Genomic DNA, 24,065 nt, shown 5'->3' on the forward strand with positions numbered 1-24,065 from the left:
AAAGAAATGAATCCCTGATCATAGTTCAAGTAGAATTCACAGTAAACTATCAAATGTCTCTTCTACTTTCCAAAGGGTCAAGGTGAGTGGACTCGATTTGGAGGGCACTTCCACGGCCATGGAGAAAAATCCAAAGAACTCTACAGGAAAACTCTCAACCAAAGGAAGGTGGACAAGCACAATGACAGACACCACACACTCAGCAGGTACATCTGATTTGTTTGTCCCTGCTTTTTTTTTTTTCTCTCCTCAAAGCCCCAGTACATAGTTGTATATCCTAGTTATAAGTTCTTCTAGTTCTTCCATGTGAGATGCCACCACAGCATGGCCTGATGAGCGGTGTGTAGGTCTGCACCCAGGATCTGAACCAGCGAACCCCAGGCCACCAAAGCGGAGTGCATGAACTTAACCACTTGGCCACAAGGCCAGCCCCTGTCCCTGGTTTTATCAGCCAGCATTTTGGTGATTCCTATAGGTATTCTGAAAAATCTTTGCTTTTGGGTAAAGCTAATATGTATAGAGTCACTTAACCCAATTTAACAGTGCCCAGTCGCAGAAAATATAGAAATATGATCTAACCAGAGACAACCAGTGACCAAAGCCTAAGAAATATGTAAAGGTCCCTGTGGATTTTATAGTCAGCTTTCTCTCAACATCACTGTCCCAACGATAAGGAATATTCATGTCTCCACTCAGGAAGCATGTATAAGCTAACTACTAAATATACAGCACTATCCTAGATGCTAGGTGAACACAAAGAAATAAGGGGCAGTCATTCTCTTCAGAGCAGTCACAACCTGAAGGGGAAAGACATGATATACATATCAGAAATAATTAAATAACATAAGACAACAAAATTAAATGGCTAAATGAGCTGTACAGATAAATACTTAAGGCATTTAAAGATGGACTGCTCACTAGGATGTAACTAGTTGAGAAAGCTTGAGAGAGGAAGAGTTTTGATAGTGTAAGAAGGGAGACAAAGGTAATCCAGGCACTGTCACCAATGGAAGCAAAGCCATTGAGGTGGAAAAGGCAATGATGAGTCTGGGCTAAGAAAAATGAAAATCAAGTTGGAAAATGGTAAAAGTAAGGAAGGAGAGACAGATTCGGGCAGATTATAAATCTTCTTAAGGGTGCCTTTAATTCTAATCCATCTGATACACCATTATCAGATTAAGAATATTTGTGGAAAAATCTATGTACCCAACACTATGCTAAATATGACAGGGAAATATAATATCTAATCTCATAATAATCTTTCAAAGTAGATATCATTATTCCAATTTTACAGATGAAAACTGAAATTAGTTAAACAGAGAAGTTAACTAATTTGCCCAAGGTCACCAAGGTAAGAAATAGAATGGGATTTGAACTCAGGCCCACTTGACTCCAAAGTCCAGTTCTTTTTCACTTCTCCATGCTATCTCTTTCAAAAACATAGCTGTAAGACTATCACTCTGAACACACACCTTCCCCCTGTCACAGTGTATTCTCCCACCCTTTGGACTATCCAGTGTCCCCATGGTGATCCCCTGAACATCAAAGCCTGCTCTCAAGAGTATATCTGCAGCTAAAATGAAAACAACCAATAACAGTTTACCCTTCCCAGAGGTATTTTCATTTGTTACAGGAATCAGAGGCTTAAGTCAGAAGGAAGCTCTAATATAAGCCACTTGGTGGAGTACAACCTCCTCAGGGGGCCAGGACAATTACACATCTTATGATGTCCATTTTCATAGCTTATAACTAAAGCTCACACAATAGGAACCTCACTCATAAGCCCTGAGGGTCTCCATGGAAGTCTAAGCAGCCCCAATCTGGGAGGCAAAAGGCGAGATGTGACTACAGGTTTGCTTCAGAAGAGAACTACAAGTTCTGGTATTTCACATTTTAAGTATATGACATGAGAAAACCTAAACGAAATGTATTTGACATTTAAACTCTTAAATGTTTCTTTGACAGGTTGCCAAAAAATGTGCTTTCTAGTAAGTGTATAAAATAATCTTTTACTGTCTCTGTAAACCAGAAGCATTATTTTTATTGCTCTCACCTTTTCCACAAAGATTTTCTAGGTATCAAATGGCGAAAGAGTCACCTTTCAAAGGAACTGAAATAAAATCTGCATGGGATCTCAGAGTGCGTAAAGACGAGTGGGCAGAAGAGCACAGCCCTGACGGAAATCGCCCTACGGATTCACTATGAAAAGAGCCTTCACTGACTGTTCATTTGCTAAAACTAGAATATACTAATAGGCCAAAGGTCTACTGACAACTTGAAAGTTCCTCACCAAGTACTTTAATAACAAGGACCAAGGAATAATAAGAATTTCAGAATGCGTTTCAAAATAATGATTCAAATTCAACATAAAAAGATTTCCAGGCTAGCTTAGAAAATGCATTGAATTATATATTTTACATAGAAAATAAAGTAGGTGGTAATCTGCAAATAAAAGCGATACTGTTCATTTTTCTCAATAAACATTGTTATATCCTTCACTGTAAAGAAATCACTTTCCAAGAAATTCCCATTTTATCAGAAATGAATGAGGAGAAATTACAATGGACACTTCAGAAATACAGAAGATTATAAGAGAATACTACAAAAAGCTATATGCCAACAAATTGGATACTCTAGAAGAAATAGATAAATTCTTAGAATCATACAACCTTCCGAAACTGAATCAAGAAGATACAGAGAATTTGAATAGACCAATCACCACTGAGGAAATTGAAACAGTAATCAAAAACCTCCCAAAAAGTAAAAGTCCAGGATCAGACTGCCTCCCTGATGAATTCTACCAAACATTCAAAGAAGACTTAATACGTATCTTTCTCAAACTCTTCCCAAAAATTGAAGAGGAAGGGAAGCTTCCTAACTCATTCTACGAAGCCAACATTATCCTTTATCCTGATACCAAAACCAGAAAAGGACAATACAAAAAAAAGAAAATTACAGGCCAATGTCACTGATGAACATCAATGCAAAAATCCTCAAGAAAATAATAGCAAATCAAATACAACAATATATTAAAAAGATCATACACCATGATCAAGTGGGATTTATTCCAGGGATGCAGAGATGGTTCAACATCCGCAAATCAAGCAACGTGACACACCACATTAACAAAATGAAGAATAAAAATCACATTATCATCTCAATAGACGCAGAAAAAGCATCTGACAAGATACAGCATCTGTTTATGATAAAAACTCTGAATAAAATGAGTATAGAACGAAAATACCTTAACATAATAAAAGCCAAACATGACAAACCCACAGCTAATATTATACTCAATGCAGAACAACTGAAAACTATCCCTCTAAGAGCAGGAACTAGACAAGGATGCCCACTTTCACCACTCTTATTTAACATAGTATTGGAAGTCCTAGACAGAGCAATCAGGCAAGAAAAAGATATAAAAGTGATCCAAATTGGAAAGGAAGAAGTGAAGCTGTCACTTTTGCAGATGACGGATTTTATATATAGAAAACCCTAAAGAATCCACCAAAAAACTTTTAGAAATAATAAATTAATACAGTAAAGTTGCAGGATACAAAATCAACATACAAAAATCAGTTGCATTTCTATACACTAACAAAAAAGTGGCAAAAAGAGAAACGAAGACTACAATCCCACTTAAAATCAAAACAAAAAGAATAAAATACTTCAGGATAAATTTAACCAAAGAAGTGAAAGACCTGTACACTGGAACCTGTAAGACACTGTTGAAAGAAATCGAAAAAGACACAAAGAAACAGAAAGATATTCCATGCTCTTGGATTAGAAGAATTAATATAGTTAAAATGTCCATACTTCCTAAAGCAATCTATAGATGCAATGCAATCCCTATGAAAGTTCCAAAGATATTTTTCACAGAAATAGAACAAAGAATCCTAAAATTTATATGGAACAACAAAAGACCCCAAATAGCCAAAGGATTCCTGAGGAAAAAGAACAAAGCTGGAGGTATCACGCTCCCTGATTTCAAAATATACTATAAAGCTATAGTAATCAAAACAGCATGGTAGTGGCACAAAAACAGACACACAGATGAATGAAACAGAATCAAGAGCACAGAAAAAAACTCATGCATCTATGGACAACTAATTTTCAACAAGGGAACCAAGGACATATAATGGAGAAAAGAAAATCTCTTCAATAAACGGTGTTGGGAAAACTGGATAGCCACATGCAAAAGAAAGGAGACCTTTATCTTATATCATACACAAAAATTAACTCAAAGTAGATTGAAGACTTGAACATAAGACCTGAAACCATAAAACTTCTAGAAGAAAACATATACAGTATGCCCTTCAATATTGGTCTTAGCAGCATATTTTCAAGTACCATGTCTGGCCAGCAAAGGAAGCAATAGAAAAAATAAACAAATGGGACTACATCAAACTAAAAAGCTTCTGCACAGCATAGGAAACCATCAACAAAACAAAAAGACAATCTATTAACTGGGAGAAGATATTTGCAAACCATATATCTGACAAGGAGTTAATATCCAAAATATACAAACAACTCATACATCCCAACAACAAAAAAACAAACAACCCAATTAAAAAATGGGTAAAAGATCTGAACATTTTTCAAAAGAAGATATACAGATGGCAAAGGGGCACATGAAAAGATGTTCAATATCACTAATCATCAGGAAAATGCAAATCAAAACTACAATGAGATATCACCTCATACCTGTCAAAATGGCATCATTAACAAGACAAGAACTAACAAGTGTTGGAGAGGATGTGGAGAAAATGGAACTCTCATACACTGCTGATGGGAGTGCAAACTGGTGCAGTGACTAAGGAAAACAGTATGAAGATTCCTCAAAAAATTAAGAATAGATCCAGCCCTGATGGTTGAGTGGTTAAAGTTTGGCATGTTCCACTTCGGCAGCATGGGTTTGGTTCCCGGGCATGGAACCATACCACTTATCTGTCAGTAGCCATGCTGTGGTGGTGGCTCACATAGAAGAACTAGAAGGAGTGACAACTCGAATATGCAACTATGTACTGGGGCCTTGGGAAGGAAAAAAAAAGATTTGCAACAGATGTTAGCTTAGGGAGAATCTTTCCCAGCAACAAAGAAAAAAAATTAAGAATACAACTACCTAAGATCCAGCTACTCCACTGCTGGATATTTATCCAAAGAACATGAAAACATGAATGCATAAAGATACGTGCACCCCTATGTTCACTGCAGCATTATTCACAAGAGCCAAGACTTGGAAACAACCTAAGTGACCATAAAGGACAAAGGGATAAAGAAGATGTGGTATATATATACATTGGAATACAGCTCTTCCATAAAAAACGATGAAATCTGGCCATTTGTGACAACATGGATGGACCTTGAAGGTATTATGCTAAGCGAAATACGTTGGAGGGAGAAAGTCAAATACCATATGATCTCACTCATAAATAGAAGATAAAAGCAACAACAACAATAAACAAATACAGATATAGAGATTAGATTGTAGTTACCAAAGGGGAAGGGGGGAGAGGGGGCTCAAAAGGGGTGACTGGGCACATGTGTACAGTGACAAATGGTAATTAGTCTTTGGGTGGTGAACATGATGTAATCTACACAGAAATCGAAATACAATGACATACACTTCAAATTTGTATAATATTATAAACCAAAGTTGCCTCAAAAAAAAAAAGGAAACGTCTATTTCATCAACACACTAATGTGTATGCCAACAGATTTTAGGGATAGAACTCATTTCAAAGTAGTAAAAGGAGAATGTTGCCCTTACATATCTGGATGGCTCCTCTAGGTTCTGGTCATTCATGTCAATAGGAACAATCCGGGTGGCCAGTGGTCCCTCTGCAAAAGGTTTTGGTAACTGGCCCCTGAACTCTGATGGAATGAACTGAAGCTGCCAGCTGTCAGAAACACAAATAAGGAGAATAAGAAAAACACAGGGGGCTCATATTGCTAAATGTACTTGAAATAAACAAGCCCCCCAAAAAATTCATGTGAAAACATTTCACTTGGAGAAGAAGTATTTCTGCTAAAACCTCAACCAGGGAGCATAGAGGCAGAGGTCACAATTCAGTCCAAAACCGTTGAGAAATTTTCAACTAGAGATCTCTCAACCCATTTCGCTAACTCTCACAGTGAAATTTGCAACCAAATGGTTATTCCATCAAACGACCAGAGAAGCATCAAAGTTTATTACCAAATACCACATGATCAGAGAGACTCATCAAAATTAAAGCAAATTTATCAGGTAGGAAAAGAATGAAATGTAAGAATATACTATGGGAGAAGTACCTTGTTCCTGAGTAATCCTCAAAAGTATCTTTAGTTATGAAACTATTTCAGATGTAAAAGGCAAAGGCTAAAGTTAATACTTAAAAAACAATTTTTAATTTAATCAAGTGATCGATACAGGATCTTTATCAAGCATAAGATACCACCACGAGTTAAGCTGCTAAAGCCAGTCCCCAAATGTAGCAACATGACTCACGTTAACCTGACTTCTCTTTTCCCTAAGTAGGACTCTTCTCTGTCCAAATTAAGCAAACAGAAGGAATTCCAGAACCTATGCTATCACCTCCAACAGCAGAAAGCATAAAGGAAAGTGGCACAGATATCTTAACCACAGCTTTCCCCACTGTCCACGGTTCGTAGAGAACTTTCACTGTTCTTGGATGACAAACATTGCTTCTCTAAAAACACTCTTCCAGCTAGAGTTTCTAGACTACTTTTAGAAGTGGAGTAATATCAGATAATTATAGAAATTTAAATATAAATCCTCAGAAAGAACCACTAGCGGGAGCCCAGGGCTCAAGGAGTTTCTAGAAGTACCCAGACCTCTGTGGTTATGGGCAGTGAAGGGTGCATAAACAGACACAGCATTCAGTCTACTGAACACAGGCAATGGATGCACAGTGCAGATCTCACAGTTCTCTGAGATAGTAAATTATTTAAAATTTTTGTGAAAAATCCAAAATGAAAGAAAAATTAAAAAGATACTGCCACGGAACTACTGTTTTTACTCCTTGATTTAAAACTCTGGAAATTAAAGGACAACTTACTTATCGGGCAGAAGGAAGCTGCTGGGAAATCGATACCACTCTTTTCCTACGCAGACATTCACAGGTCTGCCTTCTGGCACAGTGTGGATGGTTGGGTCCGTGGCAATTCGGTAAAATTCTGGATACAAATCAAGGGGCCCATGATACCCTGGAAGGGACAAAGGTGTGTGAAAGCCGAAGATGAGTAAGATGCGATTCTGACATTTAATTGTAATGCATGTTAACATCCCACTGTAATCCATGTGAAATTTAAGAGTGCGAAGCTCCACAACAACTCCAGCAGGAAGCTGCTCTCCTAGTGCAAAACGTCTCTACGGTCAGGAAGTGATTACAGTAGAGACCCTATTTTGCCAAAAAATAATTTGCTTTCTTGCCTTTCTCTACACCCTTCCACCTTTTTAACTTATGTTATTTTAGCATATTTTAATATTCCGGATCCAAATAATGATTATACGAAAGAATATTATCAGGGGAATTGAGTCCCCTTTGCAACCGAAGTTTAAGACTTCCTTAACTCAACCTTTAAAGGGAAAAACAAAATCAACAATAGAGAAAAAAAATTATAGTTAATCACACTAAAAGGAATTCTCAATCTTCTCTTCAATCCTAAGCTAGAGAAGTGGCAGCCCAGTCATAATATTAAAATAGTCCACAGGTTCTCCCCATAGAAAAGTCGTCCTCCCAGCTGAAGCCGAATTGTATTAAACAATCACGCATCAAGCAAAACCCAAGGTGAAGTGCCTTGTAAGTATGGGTTAAGATATTCTCAGTACATCTACCTCTGAACAGTGCCACAGAGCGAGAAAAGGATAGGAGCCCAAACAGGAAGAGTGTTCCTAATGCCAGCCAATTTGACGTCACGGTATAGTGCTCCAGGCGGTATCGCTGAAATACGAAGTGGTAACATTTCTGGAAGGAAAGAAAACCACATTGAAAAAAGAAGACGTACCTTGCAAGAAACACATAATCACAAGACATCATAGTAACACCAAGAGGGAGGAAGCAGCAAAAGAGTTTCTATCAAGGGTCTGAGAATTGCAAACACTTAGTGAGGCACCCACCCCAAATTCTAAGAGTAAGGCAAACTCCGCTGAGACTGTCTGTAGGTCAGATCAGTCAGGGGGCTTGCCAACAATGAAACCGCACTAACTTCACGAGAAAATTATTTGGGTATTTCTCTAGTGCTTAAGGTCTTAATAATTTTTTTAAAATATTTAAACAAAAACGTTTTTGTTTAAATGTTAAAAATTGTTAAGTTTTTAAAATTTATGTTAAAAATTGTTTAAAAATGCTTTAGTTTGCTTTGATATACGAAGTATCTCAACCTATTTTGATATAACAAGTATTAATCTTTACTTTCATTACCGACAAGTTTTCATCAAAGTTTTTAGTATCAACAAAATGTCTCATGATCAAAGAAGAAGAAAAAAGAATTCTTCTCATAGAACATCAGGAAAATGCTATTAATTATCTGCTAAACTACTTTACAAACTAGATGAATACTATTACAATATATACACACATATATAAATTCTACAGTCTTTGAGTACCTTTCCATTAGATTTCTTTCCTTCTTTCTTTCCCTCCTAGACTAGAACTACTTTTGGAAAACAATTTTGCAATATACAATAAGTGCCATAAATACGTCTGAACTCCTTTAGTACTTTTGGGAATCTGTCTTAAGGAAACAATCCAAATACCTAAACGAACACATTTGTCTAGCATTATTTATGATACTAAAATAAGCAAGCAACCTAAACTCTAACAAAAATTACATTTAATCATTATATTATATATAACCAAGTCAATATATTATACATTACATAATAATGTTATATATTATATCCAATTAACATTATACTGCTATTAAAATGATGGGTATAGATACGGCAACACAGAATGTTATGATATAATTATATTAAAAAAGATATAAAGTTATATGTACACTTAGACTACAACCATAATAAACTTTGATATGTGATAGGCAAAAATGCTGAAAATTATCTGTAATCAAGTTCAATTACTTTTATAATCAAAATTATTTTTTTAAACCATCATCCTAACATGGATGAGTCTTAAATACATTATGCTAAGTGAAAGAAGCCAGTCACAAAAGACCAAGTATTTTATGATTCCATTTATATGAAATGCCCAGAATAGGCAAATCTATAGAAACAGGAAGTAGACTAGCGGTTGCTTATGGCTGGGGAGATAAGGGAAAGGGGGATGACAACAGCTAAAGGGTATGAGGCTCTTGAGTGATGAAATGTTCTAAAATTGACTGTCGTGATGGTTACACACATCTGTGAATATATTAAAAACCACTGAATTGTACACTTTAAATGAGTGAATTGTATAGTTTGTGAATTATATCTCCATAAATTTGTTAAGAAAAAACCCTATCACCCTAACTATTCTTTTCTGCCAATTGCAAACGGTAGCAAAGGTCAAAAAAGAGTCTAGAGGCTTCTGAGACCACAAATACAGAGAAATTCAAGATTAGTTCTGACAGGGAATTGACCTGCACAAGTTTTAAGCCAGGATTACAAAGTATCCCATATTGCTAACTGCCTGATTTTATCTCAAACACTTGAGCAAGTTTTAATCTGATTTTGTAGTTGAAGAGCAGACATTCCAAGATCTGTGCTGTGTTGCAACTATTCTGTGATAAGCCCATACAATGACTTAAAAAAACTTCTCTAATAGCAATTGGATTCTTATTAGCAACAGAGACAAATTAACACAGAAATTAACACTGTAAATATGTAATCAGCAAATAAGCATACGATCAACAGCCAAGCAATCAATACATAAAGCTTTAATAGTATGATCTGTATTAGGTTTAATGTATGGACAAAATATCTTAGGTGGAAGCATTCTGTAATTTGCCTTGAAGCTTTATGAGCACCTTAAAAAGTGAAATAGAATGAAGTAGATATACATTTCTCTGAAACTCACCTGAAGTGCAGAAAGGGCCACAGCGCCACACAGACATATAAGTGGATATACAGGGAAAAGAAACCTCTCCTCTTTGTGAGGCTGGATGAAGAAAATTATAAACCAAATATACATTGGAGCCAAGGTAAGCCAATATGGGTAGCCTAAATTCTGAACTGTAAGACACAGAAAAATATCCACCTTTCACCATATTAGAACAAAACAACATATTTAGTTTCAATGTTCTCTTGATCTCAAACTTGGGCATATGCCCTCCGACACCCCATAAAATGTTTCAACTCTTGTATTCACACTTTCTCTGATGCAATAAAGGAGTCAAGTAGAAAAAAGTATATACTTCTTAGCTCTCCCAAACAATCCAACATCTCAAGGGAGGCACAATGCTAGATTTGGCTAGAACACAAACGAAAGTCAGGTGAATGGGTAACAGAGCTTAACAATTTCTACACCGGATAAATGGGAAAAAAGCATTCTCTCTTAATGAGTCCTGCCACTTAGACTAAAGGTTCCTGAGACTAACCAAAAGCATAACATAAACTCAATTCTTGGGTTGTAATCCCTATGTTCTGTTTAATATATTATTCTTACTTATACACCAATTGGTCTGTTCAAAAAGCTATATATAGATCAAAGAAAAGAAAAAGAGTTGGATTCTCAAACATATCACTGGTTTTCATGAAGACACAAATGACAAAGACTTTGTTTCAAAGTAAATATAAAAACACTCCTAAAGAAAATTTACTGATTAAGTTTTCTCTCCTCTTCTGCAACACCCATACACTCTGAATCTCAAAACTGGAAACAAAATGTACTTAAAGCATGTGAAAGAATTAAAGGAATCTAATGAACACTAAGACCCAAGCACCTGCTGCAAAGTTCCTGTGGTTAGGTACACGAACACTGAGTGGTAAGCCTGCAACCCACAGAGAAGGCATCTCCTACTGTGTTTAGTTATTAGTGATAATGAGCAGTGCACAGGAATCACCAGTAAAGGGTAGACAGACAGCACCCCCTGGTGTCCATTCTGTCTACAATGAGGAAGTTTAGATGAAAAGATCAGGATTGTCATCAAGATCCACCTTAGCAATGCCTAATTTAGCATATGCCTAAGTTATCTGTTTTTTTGCAGAAACTCTTTAGGGATAAAAATTCTTGAACTGTAATAACAAGCTTATCTTTTGAACTTTCCATTCTTAAGATTTTATCATGAGATTTTAGGCTGTAACTTCAGATTTATACATTTCCAGGAAGTATCTTAGGTTAGAATTTTCTTAATTATAAGAAAATAAACCTATCTTTTACAAGTAAACAATCTGTCTTCTGTATCTTAAAGGCTGACAAATACATTTTAAAAATATGGCCTAAAATTTTGAAATGTCCTCCATAAAATGTACAAAATCATAACCACAGTTGTACTACGATGGGATAATGGATAATTTCTTTCCTGCTTCTTCACATTTTTCTGTGTTTTTTCTTATAAGAAAGTATTGCTTCTATTAGAAAATACACAAAAAGTATAAAGAAAAAACAGCACTCACTTTTTTACTAGGTGGACATTTGTGTACATTACACATTTTTAAACCAAAATCAGATTCATACTGTAGAGAACAGCTTAATATACTGTTTTTATACTGACAGTACAAGCTTTTCCAAATTTTCCACTTGCACAAATTATTTCTGTAGTCAGAAAAACAGTTACTTTTCAAAAAAGAAAAAGTGATTCTTAAGAAATACAAGGAATGGAGGAATAAACTAACTCCTCAAGGGAACAAACAGCTGAATCCAAATATGGGCCACTATGCAAGATGAATGACCTGGTTTCTTTAGAAATCTTCATGAGAAAAAAGGTGAGGGGGGAACCTCTTAAAAAGCATAAAAAACATAACACCAAATTCAGTACATGACCCTTGTTTAGATCCTGTTTAAACAGATTAACTATAAAAAGCCACTTTCAGACAATGTAGGAAATCTGAATACCAACTGCATGTTAGATGATATTAAGGAATTATTGTTAATTTTGTTAGGATAATGGCATTGTGGTTACGTTAAAACAAAACAAAAGTTATTCTGAAGGCTGTTTTCACATTCTAATATTATAACACAGTGAACACTTTATAAATCATTAATAGTAGAAATGCAGAATGGGGGGTGCAATGCAGGGATCATAGGGCATCCAAATCAGACTGAAAAGTCCGAAATTAAATCTCTTTCCAAAGCTCGTATGAATTTCTGCTCAAATCTGTCTTCCATAAAAGAAACTATGGGCTCTAGACATCCAGAGCCATGACAACTTGCGAAAACACTGGCTGTGCAATACAGAATAAGAGCAAGCAAAATAAATGACAAACTGAACCTTCTAGAATAAGGCAAACTCAGAAGCAAAACGGAACAAAAAGAAGCATCATGCTTCTTAGGAAGTCCAAAGCTTCTCTCACTTCAGTATCAAATTTGGGGGAATCCCTGTATAGTTTAGTTTTCAAATTTTTGGTTGAAGTAATTTGCAAAGAATGTTTGCCTCTGCCACTGATTATCTTAAGCAATCTACCATGTTAACACACACTTCCTTAAAAAGCAGAAGACTGAAATAGGCTTATCTCCTGAGATTTTTATAAATGTTTTTGCCTCCCTGGGTGGTTATGTATATTATACTGACTTCTTCACTTGAAGGGATATAAAGCTCCTCCCTCTGTCAGTTTAACATGCAATTATTAACCAGATCTTCACATAGGTTTAAATAATCTACAAATACAGATCAAAAATTCAATAAGCCAACCATTTCCATAGGAAGAAAATGGAGGATAAAATAAGTAGATTCTTTCTCACTTTTTGGTATACACTTGCTCTTTCCGCCCAAAAAACCTATCATCCCTTAAGCCACTCACCGTGAAATCTCTGCAGTAGGTATTCCATAAGAGAAGTCAGTGGTAAGACCAGGAGAGCCAAAGCAAAGGCTACATTAAAATTTAGAAATCCATTAATTAAATAGAAATACCAGGGTTCTGTACCTGAGGGAGACAAAGAGAAATCATTAGTGGATGCCTCCCAAAGCTATTATAACAGTGCTTGACTCATAAAGTTCTTTGTTCAAGGAATGTTTATGATCCAATGCCTCAAGTGAATGTGGGTCGGCCAGCGCACTCTCTTTCCATGCTCAGCCACACAAGGGAAGCACAGGAGTACAAGACGGGAAGAGAATGAGACTGGTCATGGATTTAGAGAGAAAGCAAGTTTCAAATATGTAGCTATATTTTCTATGGTGACTATTATATCTAGGCTAAATTGCCACGCCCAAATGGGACTAATACTTTTTCAAACAACCAAATAACTTAAATAGCCTAGTGGTAACATTGTGATTTATAGTAAGAAATATATATTTGGTCTTGCCCCCTTTCCTGGTATAGACCTCCTAAAACCGTTGGACTATCCTAAGTGATGAGAGAGATAAAAGTGTCTTTTATTATGTTAATTATGGGGTTTTTGGAAAATCTCTAGGTAACAGAAGGATGGGGACAGGTTGCTAGGAGAACCAAACATGTGATTGGAGGGTTGGAACTTTCTGTCCCACCCCCCCACCTCCAGGGAGGGGAGAGGGACTGGCAATAGAGTTCAATCACCAATGGCCAATGATTTAGTCAATCATGCCTATGTATTGGAAACCTCCACAAAAACCTAAAAGGATGGGGTTCAGAGAGCTTTGGGTTGGCGAAGATGTAGAGGTGTGGAGAAAGTGGCACACCCCGAGAGCATGGGAGCTCTGAGGCCTCTTCCCACAAACTTTGCTCTGTGCATCTCTTCCATCTGGCTATTCACTTGTATCCTTTATAACATCCTTTATAATAAACTGGTAAACGTAGGTGAATGTTTCCCTGAGTTCTGAGCGCCATACCAGCAAACTAATTGAACCCGAGGAGGGGGTTATTGGAACTTCCAATGTATAGCTCATTGGTGATAAGCACAGGTGACAACCAGACATTTGAGTAAGTGAGTGAGGGGGGTCGGGGAGACTTGTAGGACTGAGATATTCAGGCATTGCTCATTTTCTTCTCACCTGTTTATCCCATTTACGTTCTACTATCTTTCCCTTTGATAATGTTCAACCAGTATTCCATAGTCAGGTATATAGGGGACCTTGTGTTTGGTGAAAACAACAATTTGTTTTCCTTAGGAAAACAACGTTCAGAGACCCAAACCCTGCTCAGAAGTTTTGAGGATTCAGAATAAAACAAAATGACTGAAAACAGAAACCTTACACTAGTTTTGATTCTTTAATTCAAAATCCTTAAACCCAAGTGATGAGAAACAGCCCCCCTTCTGCACATTTGGCAGGTTTTTCATCTGCTCTTCCCCTCTGTGTGATTACTTCAATCAGGCAGTGAATGACACATGCGGGTTTTAATCAGTGTGTGTTGTGACACCCGCCTTGCACCACAGCAATTTCCTGCAATCAGCATTGCTTAAAAGGGTAATCAGAAGGCAGAGGAATAGTCAGAAAAACCTGACATCTTTGCAGCTTGCTCAGCAAAACAAGATTAGAAACCAAACCCATAATGCTAGAAACATATAGGGGAGGACTCAGGTGGGGGGGGGGGGTAGCCTAAGGAAGGACTCAAGTTCAACTGTTTGTCACCTTTTAGGAAAGCTCACCCCCTCCTGTCTAAATACAATGATTGGAACTGTTCAGGAACAGAGGTCCTATTCCAGGCCAAGTTCACTAGAGACATTTATATCTTATATTCTTTACAAATAACCTTTTGGGTTACAGAAAACTAATGGATGGTTTTCTTTTCAAAACAGAAATACGTATCTTCTCTGGATTTTAATTTAGAGTTAACAACATATTTCCTAAAATGAGTCCTTTAGGAGTCCAGTTCCCAGAAAGATAATTTTTTGCACAATCCCCTCCTGACCACCAGTGTAGATGCAGTGCTGTCAACCTTGACCTGCCTATTTCCTTAACAAATTCTGGAAATCTGAACCTACAAAGAAAAACCACAGTGACCAGAGAGAAAGGGGGTCATCTCTTACATCATCTATTACAGATGTTAAGCATAAACAGAAGAGGTCTCTTTCTCTTTGATCCTTGCAAACACATATTGCGTTTTCAGGGGAGCTCTTTAGTTTCTAGCAAATACTTGTCTCTACCACAATTTCCTACACCCTCCTGTTAAGGCTGACTATCTTTTTACCTAGATACACCGTACTCTGAGATGTGGAACCAGAAGTATTAAGCTGGTAAACTCAATTATTTTTGTGTTAGGAGCTCACAGATCAAGTTCACAGCTAAGCTTGAACATTTCGTAACAGACTGTTACTTCCCTGAAGGATGGGGCAAAAATTGAGGAATAAGCCAAGAGTGGGGAAGGTTCAAGTGACAACAGCCTTAAAAACAAGGGCAAAAGGGGACAAAAATAGTAAATTCTGTTAGTCAGAGTCCACTACTTGATGAGACAACCCGCCTTCAAAGAGAAAAGAGTAAAAACTTTTATCGCTTTCCAGGGAGATATTGGATGCTGCTGCTCAGAAAGTATCAAAGCTGAACTCTACAGAAAAAACGCGTCAGAATGACAAGCTAAGCATTTAGCTCGTGCAAAATGTAAGGTGAAAGAAAGCTGGAAGCGGGGATTCTGCAGGGAGTGACTCATCAATCTCCCTCTTTATAGAAAGTGCCTCAATTCTCTTCATTCAAATGAGCTAAAGGGAGCTTTGAAGAGGCTAAAAGAAGGGATAATGTTTACTGTTCCATAGATTGAATGAAGGCGAACCATTTTATAAGGCCTATAATTTTACAGAACTGTAGGAACTAAATTATAGTAAATTGTCCTCACAAATGTCAAATTTGCACCACCAAGAGGGAAAAGCCACCACAGTTCAACAGAAATAATTAGCAAAAGAGTGAAGGCTCTAGAACAGTTCTGGCTGGCAGTCAACTCTAAGCAGGCTTCAAAAGACCACTGGGGCTTCATTCTCTGCTGCTGCAAGAACAGAAAACTGTGGGCCTTTTAATAGAGGGCATTAGCCTTTACCTTCTGAAATTTCCCGTCCAGTGATCTGACAGATGCTAATAAAACACATAAACAGGCAGGGATCATGTCCTAAGTTGCAAAGCGTCATTCTAGAGCAGACTCACTGTTATTTTTGAGGGAAGAGTGTTTCTTATACCTGTCCTCCCACGCCATCCCCAGGCCTGTGTATTTGTCAGCAGAGAGCACCACTCCACTCACCACACAAAAATACTGATCAACCTCAACCTCTGACAACTCAAAATGTTACAAGGGTATGAGGCAAAATCAGCGCCAATACCAGTCACTTTTTTTTGGCAACACTAAATTTCACCTCTTGATCTGTGACCCCACAGAGATGCTTTGCCTACAACTTTGCGATTTTATGTCTACACTGTTCTAAAGTTCCTAAATGCCAAGTGTTCTTTACCTCATGTAAACACTCCTTTCTTCAACAAGTGTCTGATGCAGTGCTCCCAGGTGAAAGAGAGCCCGCCAGTGTGCACGCCACCCTGCCTTCGAAGCTCTGCAGGGGCTCCTGACCACTCTCAGAGCCACACTGCACCAGACCTTCAAAGGAGCAGCTTCCCACGCGTTCTATAGATTGGATCTTCTACCACCCAACTCACACTCTGATTTTGCAAGCTTATTCTCCTGTCAAGTCGCAACAGCTAAACTCCAGGGTTTTGCTAAGGTTGTTTCCAGGGGAAAAAACACAGGCTTTGGAGTCAGACAACCCTAAGCTCCTATCTCACTTCTGCCACTGATTTAACTACGTGGCAAGTCCCTCACCATCTCCACCTCAGTGTCCTCATCTAGGAGTAAGGATAAACAATGCCTATCTTACAGAGTTTTGTGAGGCAAAGAAGACGATATGTGTAAAATTTCTGGTATATATTAGGCATTCGATGAAAAGAAGCTGTTGTGAAATCCTCCTCCTTTTCTTTCCCCTGACTTCAAAACACAAGAGTCAGCTCAGGTCTAGCACGCGTCATTAATATATGCTATCTGGCCAAGAAAGTATGGAAAGGTCCCTTTGAAAACCAGGAACAATAGACAAAGTAAATATTTATATTATTACAATCACAATGGAGAGAATTTATCTTGCTCATGCTGTGTAGTTTTTACCTAAAATTCAGCTAATGTTGTAAAACTACTTTAAGTTTTTTAAGAAGAACTCAATATTCAATCACTTTTTTTATTTCAGCAGTCCCCACACTTGACGCTCTATTTGTCTGAAATGCACCCCTGTAGTGTCTATTTGGTAAACTCCTACTCTTGCTTCCAGGCTCAGCTCAGGGACCACCACCTCTAAGAAGTCTTTCCTGATACCATGAGATGGACTTGCTCCTACAATTCCCTAACTATCTTTCCACTGTAGCACACAATAACATTGGACTGTAATTATCTATTCACGTGTCTGCAGCTGTATTAGACAGCAAAGTTCTATGAGGACACATGATAAATGCTCAAAAGCAATTTATTTCACTGCTTCTTTACCTGAGGTCCATTTATCCATTCATTCAAGAAGTAACTATAGGCTTATTATGTTCTTATACATAAGAAAACAGCCATAAGAGATGGATGCAAAAACTATCAGCACAATGCATTTTTAATTTTCAGATAAGAAACTGTGCTTACCACAGCTAATGAAGCACTTGGAGCAGGAGACTCCTACAAAATAGTCAAAATAATGCCAAATAATGCCAAACATGTAAGTAAAGTCAAAGAGCTGGAGTTTCCATGACAAAAGACATGCTATTTCACTGTTTGACAACTGGACAGCATCAAAGCATCTATAAAAGATAACTCTTTGATATTTACTGAATGGACTCACAAATTATAATAAAATTAGCTGATAATTGTAAAGTACCTTCTGATTTGAAAAGCACTTTTACCTCTACTATTCTTATTTGGTATCAAGAAAATCCCAACCTAGGACACCACAACAGGTCTAACCAAAATATTCTAGGATATAATAGTGATCAGGGCACTAAAGTAATCTGATGGATATTCTAGAATTTGTTCATTCATTCATTCATGACAACTCTTTACTGAAGTCCTAGAATACACAAAGAATACTGACTGCTATGATGGAAGAAATGTTCTCTCTGCAGGCCTGCTAAAACAAAAAGGAGTTAACACTCTATAAAAGAATGGAAATCAGAGGGTGCTCACTATCACCACTCCTATTCAACATAGTATTGGAGGTTTTGGCCAGAGCAATTAGACAACAGAAAGGAATAAAAGGAATCCAAACAGGAAATGAAGAAGTGAAACTCTTGCTGTTTGCAGACGTCATGATCTTATATATAGAAAACCCCAAAGAATCCACTGGAAAACTATTAGAAATAATCAGCAACTACAGCAAAGTTGAAGGGTACAAAATCAACTTACAAAAATCAGTTGCATCTCTATACTCTAATAACGAACTTATAGAAAGAGAACTCAAGAATACAATTCCACAGGGGCTGGCCCCGTGGCCGAGTGGTTGGGTTCGCGCACTCCGCTGCAGGCGGCCCAGTGTTTCGTTGGTTCGAATCCTGGGCGTGGACATGGCACTGCTCATCGGACCACACTGAGGCAGCGTCCCACATGCCACAACTAAAAGAACCCACAAACGAAGAATATACAGCTATGTACCGGGGGGCTTTGGGGAGAAAAAGGAAATAATAAAATCTTTAAAAAAAAAAAAAAAAAAGAATACAATTCCATTTACAATCACAACAAAAAGAACAAAATATCTAGGAATAAATTTAAGGAGGTGAAGGACTTATACAATGAAAACTATAAGACATTATTGAAAGAAATAGATGATGACATTAAGAAATGGAAAGAGATTCCATGCACATGGATCAGAAGAATAAACATAGTTAAAATGTCCATACTACGCAAAGCAATCTACAGATTCAATGCAATCCCAATCAGAATCCCAATGATATTCTTCATGGAAATAGAACAAAGAATCCTAAAATTCACATGGGGCAACCAAAGATCCCGAATTGCTAAAAAAAATCCTTAGAAAAAAGAACAAAGCTAGAGGCATCACAATCCCTGACTTCAAAATGTACTACAAAGCTATAGTAATCAAAACAGCACAGTACTAGTACAAGAACAGACACACAGATCAGTGGAACAGAACTGAAAGCCTAGAAATAAAACTGCACATCTAGTGACAGCTAATCTTCGACAAAGGTGCCGAGAACATGCAATGGAGAAAAGATAGTCTCTTCAATAAATGGTACTGGGAAATCTGGACAACCATTTGCAAAAGAATGAAAGTAGACCATTATCTCATGCCACATACAAAAATAAACTCAAAATGGATCAAAGATTTGAAAATAAGTCCTGAAATCATAAAACTTCTGAAAGAAATACAGGTGGTACACTCTTTGACATCAAACTTAAAAGGATCTTTTTGAACACCATGTCTTCTCAGACAAGGGAGACAAATGAAAAAATAAACAAGTGGGACTTTATCAGACTAAAGAGCTCCTGAAAGGCAAAAGAAATTAGGATCAAAACAAAGAGACAACCCCCTAATTGGGAGAAAATATTTCAAATCACATAGCCAATAAGGGGTTAATCTCCATAATATAAAGAACTCACACAACTGAACAACAAACAGCCTGATCAAAAAACGGGCAAAAGATACGAACAGGCATTTTTCCAAAGAAGATAGACAGATGGCCAACAAGCGCATGAAAAGATGTTCAACATCACAAATCATCAGGGAAATGCAAATCAAAACTACACTAAGATACCACCTTACGCTTGTTAAAATGGCTATGATCACTAAGACTAAAAATAACAAATGTTGGAGAGCATGTAGAGAAAAGGGGACCCTCATACACTGCTGGTGGGAATGCAAACTGATGCAGCCACTATGGAAAACAGTATGGAGATTCCTCAAAAAACTAAAAATAGAACTACCATATGACCCAGCTATCCCACTACTGGGTATCTACCCATACAACTTGAAATCAACAATCCAAAGTGACCTGTGTACCCCTATGTTCATTGCAGCACTATTCACAGTAGCCACGATATGGAAACAATTCAACTGCCCACTGATTGATGATTAGATAAAGAAAATGTGGTATATATACAATGGAATACTACTCAGCCATAAAAAAAGACAAAATCATCCCATTTGCAACAACATGGATGGACCAGGAGGGTATTATGCTATGCGAAATAAGCCAGACTGAGAAAGACAAACACCACATGACTTCACTCATATGTGGAAGATAAACACAGGGACAAAGAGAACAGTTCAGTGGTTACCAGGGGAAGGTGGGTAGAAGGTGGGCACAGGGAGTGAAGGGGAGCACTTATGTGGTGACAGACAAGAAACAATGTACAACTGAAATTTCACAATGATGTAAACTATTATGAACTCAAAAAAAAAAAGAATGGAAATCAGACCCCTCAAAAATTGTCAAGTTCAAAGATAAGGTAAAAGCACAAAAATTCTACCATCAAGCAACAACCCTCTAAAGTCTGGCTGACTACAGCACTGTATCAGTCCTGTTACTGCCCAGTATAACCATTCCCTCTTTCCCAACAAAGCTTTTTCTCCATCACTAAAAAAAATAATCAGTTCCTGTACATCCACAATAGCAAAATCTGAACTGAAGCTATCCCAGATTCATCAAAGCAGGCAAAACAGAGCCCCAAGGACTCTTCCCAGTAAAACATTGGCTGAAATGAACAGCAGATGCCAATGTCCAGAGAAAGACTGGCCACGGCTCTGCTGGATCCCAAAACCCACCACAGGGGTCCCTGACCCACCCACTGTTAAACAGGAAACAAACTTAAATCAGTTTATTCTTTCTTTCCTACTCTCCCTACCAACCTGCTTATTTCTAGATTTATAAACCTCATCAATCTAGAGGACTACAAAAATATGTAACTTTCATATACTCTCACACAATTTTATAAATAAGCAGTCAGAAGATCAACATGTAATAACCCATTTAAAAAGCAGAGAAGGGGATGGACAGCTAATCTTCGACAAAGGAGCAGAGGGCCTACAATGGAGAAAAGAAAGTCTCTTCAACAAATGGTGCTGGGAAAACTGGACAGCCACATGCAAAAGATTGAAAATTGACCATTCTTTTTCACCACACACCAAAATAAACTCAAAATGGATCAAAGACCTAAAGATTAGGCCTGAGACAATAAGTCTTTTGGAAGAGAATATAGGCAGTACACTCTTTGACATCAGTTTCAAAAGAATCTTTTCGGACACTGTAACTCCTCAGTTGAGGGAAACAATAGAAAGAATAAACAAATGGGACTTCATCAGACTAAAGAGCTTCTTCAAGGCAAGGGAAAACAGGATTGAAACAAAAAAACAGCTCACTAATTGGGAAAAAATATTTACAAGCCACTTATCCGACAAAGGGTTAATCTCCATAATATACAAAGAACTCACACTACTTAACAACAAAAAAACAAACAACCCGATCAAAAAATGGGCAGAGGACATGAACAGACATTTCTCAAAAGAAGATATGAATATGGCCAATAGACACATGAAAAGATGTTCATCATCGCTAATCATCAGGGAAATGCAAATCAAAACTACACTAAGATATCACCTTACCCCCGTTAGATTGGCAAAAACATCCAAAACCAAGAACGACAAATGTTGGAGAGGTTGTGGAGAAAGAGGAACCCTCATACACTGTTGGTGGGAATGCAAACTGGTACAGCCACTATGGAAAACAGTATGGAGATTTCTCAAAAAGTTAAAAATAGAAATACCCTATGACCCAGCCATCCCATTACTGGGTATCTATCCTAAGAACCTGATATCAGATATCTCAAGAGTCCGTTGCACCCCTATGTTCATTGCAGCATTATTTACAATAGCCAAGACGTGGAACCAGCCTACATGCCCAGAAACTAATGATTGGATAAAGAAGATGTGGTATATATACACAATGGAATACTACTCAGCCATAAAAAAAGACGAAATTGGCCCATTCACAACAATGTGGATGGACCTCGAGGGTATTATGTTAAGCGAAATAAGTCAGTCAGAGAAAGACGAACTCTATATGACTCCACTCATAGGTGGAAATTAGTATATTGAGAAGGAGATCTGATTGGTGGTTACCAGGGAAAAGGGGGGGTGGGGGGAGGGTACGGAGGGGGAAGTGGTGTACCCACAACATGACTAACAAAAATGTACAACTGAAATCTCACAAGGTTGTAATCTATCATAACATTAATAAAAAAAAAAAAAAAAATAAGTCAGACAGAGAAAGAAAGAAAAAAAAAAAAAGCAGAGAAGGGGTCCTGCCAGGCGGTGCAGTGGTTAAGTTCTCACGTTCCACTTCAGTGGCCCAGGGTTCGCTGGTTCGAATCCCAGGTGTGGACATATGCACTGCTTGTTAAGCCATGCTGTGGTAGGAGTCCCACATATAAAGAAGAGGAAGATGGGCATGGATGTTAACTCAGGGCCAGTCTTTCTCAGCAAAAAGAGGAGGATTTGCAGCAGATGTTAGCTCAAGGCTAATCTTCGTCAAAAAAAAAAAAAAGAAAAAAAAGGCAGAGAAGCCAATTTTTCAAAATTAAACTCAACACAATTTATTCACCTATATATGGATATTATGCTTCCAACAGATTCTATGTAAATTAATTTCTAATGTGCAATCTGGGTCTAAGAAGACAATCTCCCTTCTATTGCCTTGTAGAATCAAATAAAATTTTACAAGTAAACTAAAACAATGGGCAATTAAAAACATGCAAACTCTCCCTAGCTAAAGGGAGACATCTAGAGGCATAAGCTTAAAATTGGGGCTTTTTCTCACATCCTTGGAGATCTTGAAGCTATAAATGAGCCTTTTAAACTTCCTTCAACTTAGCAATTACTCTCTTAACCATGCAGTTTGTGAATTCAATTCACTGAACAAAATACTATTTATTTTAACCTATTACTTGCCATCTAAAATGACAATATTCCCCAAATCCCAGGAGGCCCAATTAAATCTCATTCATATGCTTACTTTAAATCTCCTCATTCAATTTGCTGGTTCTCTTGGCAAGTGGCACAGAAAAATGATGGGCATGGCTTAAATTGATAAGAGATACAGACATAATATTAACCTGCTTTATAGCAAAGCCCCAAGACAATCACATATACAGAATGCTCTAAGACCTTAAAAAGACTAAGACAGAAGAAACTACACTTATTTTAATCAAAACGTGTCTCATAAAATGTTTAGTGATTTGGCTGATCTGATCAGAAAGATCTCTAGCTTATCCCTCTGTAGCTATCAATAACTAAAGTGCCCTAAGGGCCAAATAAAACAGGCTCAACGGCTGGCTTAGAGAAAGGCATCGGGCTTGGGTAGAGATGGAGGTAAGGAGAATGCATCCCCAGACTAAAGGCATTCCATTTTTTTCCCTCTTAACCCTAAACTAGCCAAACTATCAACCTCTCATACTGACCCCCTCCCATTTGCTAGGCTTTGTCTACAGATTTTCCAAACTTTCTCCTCTAATGCCTGATACTGAAGTAATGCAAGTTGAAAAAAGAAAAAGTAATCCGAAATGTATATATTTACAGAAAATGTTGAGGAATATACTCTAAGGCATTAACAATAGCTATCTAGAGATGATGGGATTATGAATGTTTTTATTTTCCTATTTTTGTTATCATATTGATTTTCTAATGAGAAGAGAAAAAGTAACTTTCAATTAAAAAAGAGCAGTATGCGGGGGCCAGCCCTACGGCCAAGTGGTTAGGTTCATGTGCTCCACTTCAGCAGCCCAGGGTTGGCCAGTTCGGACCCTGGGTGTGGACCTACACACCACTCATCAAGCCATGCTGTGGCAGCACCCCACACAGAAGAACTAGAAGAGCTTACAACTAGGATATACAACTGTGTACTGGGGCTTTGGGGGAAGGAAAAAAAAGAGGAAGACTGGCAACAGATGTTAGCTTAGGGCCAATCTTCCTTACCAAAAAGCATACGTTTTAAAAAAAAAAAAAAAAAAAAAAGAGTAGTATCAAAAGCCATGGCATACCCAACAG

The 24,065-nt window shown here is 37.6% G+C and overlaps 1 protein-coding gene across 4 annotated transcripts in view; it reads right to left on the reverse strand.

Moving 5' to 3' along the window:
- ALG9 (ALG9 alpha-1,2-mannosyltransferase) overlaps window positions 1-24,065 on the reverse strand; it is a 95,417-nt gene that overhangs the window by 46,474 nt on the left and 24,878 nt on the right. For all 4 annotated transcript variants that reach the window (XM_008527250.2, XM_070624856.1, XM_070624853.1 and 1 more), the window contains 5 exons: window positions 12,899-13,021; window positions 10,017-10,171; window positions 7,838-7,967; window positions 7,059-7,206; window positions 5,771-5,900 (listed from right to left, as the gene is read on the reverse strand). In XM_008527250.2, coding sequence (XP_008525472.1) covers window positions 5,771-5,900; window positions 7,059-7,206; window positions 7,838-7,967; window positions 10,017-10,171; window positions 12,899-13,021 — 686 coding nt within the window. The remainder of the gene's footprint in view (window positions 1-5,770; window positions 5,901-7,058; window positions 7,207-7,837; window positions 7,968-10,016; window positions 10,172-12,898; window positions 13,022-24,065) is intronic.

This window comes from Equus przewalskii, chromosome 6 (genome assembly GCF_037783145.1).
Source record: "Equus przewalskii isolate Varuska chromosome 6, EquPr2, whole genome shotgun sequence".
NCBI classification, from domain to species: Eukaryota; Metazoa; Chordata; class Mammalia; order Perissodactyla; family Equidae; genus Equus; species Equus przewalskii.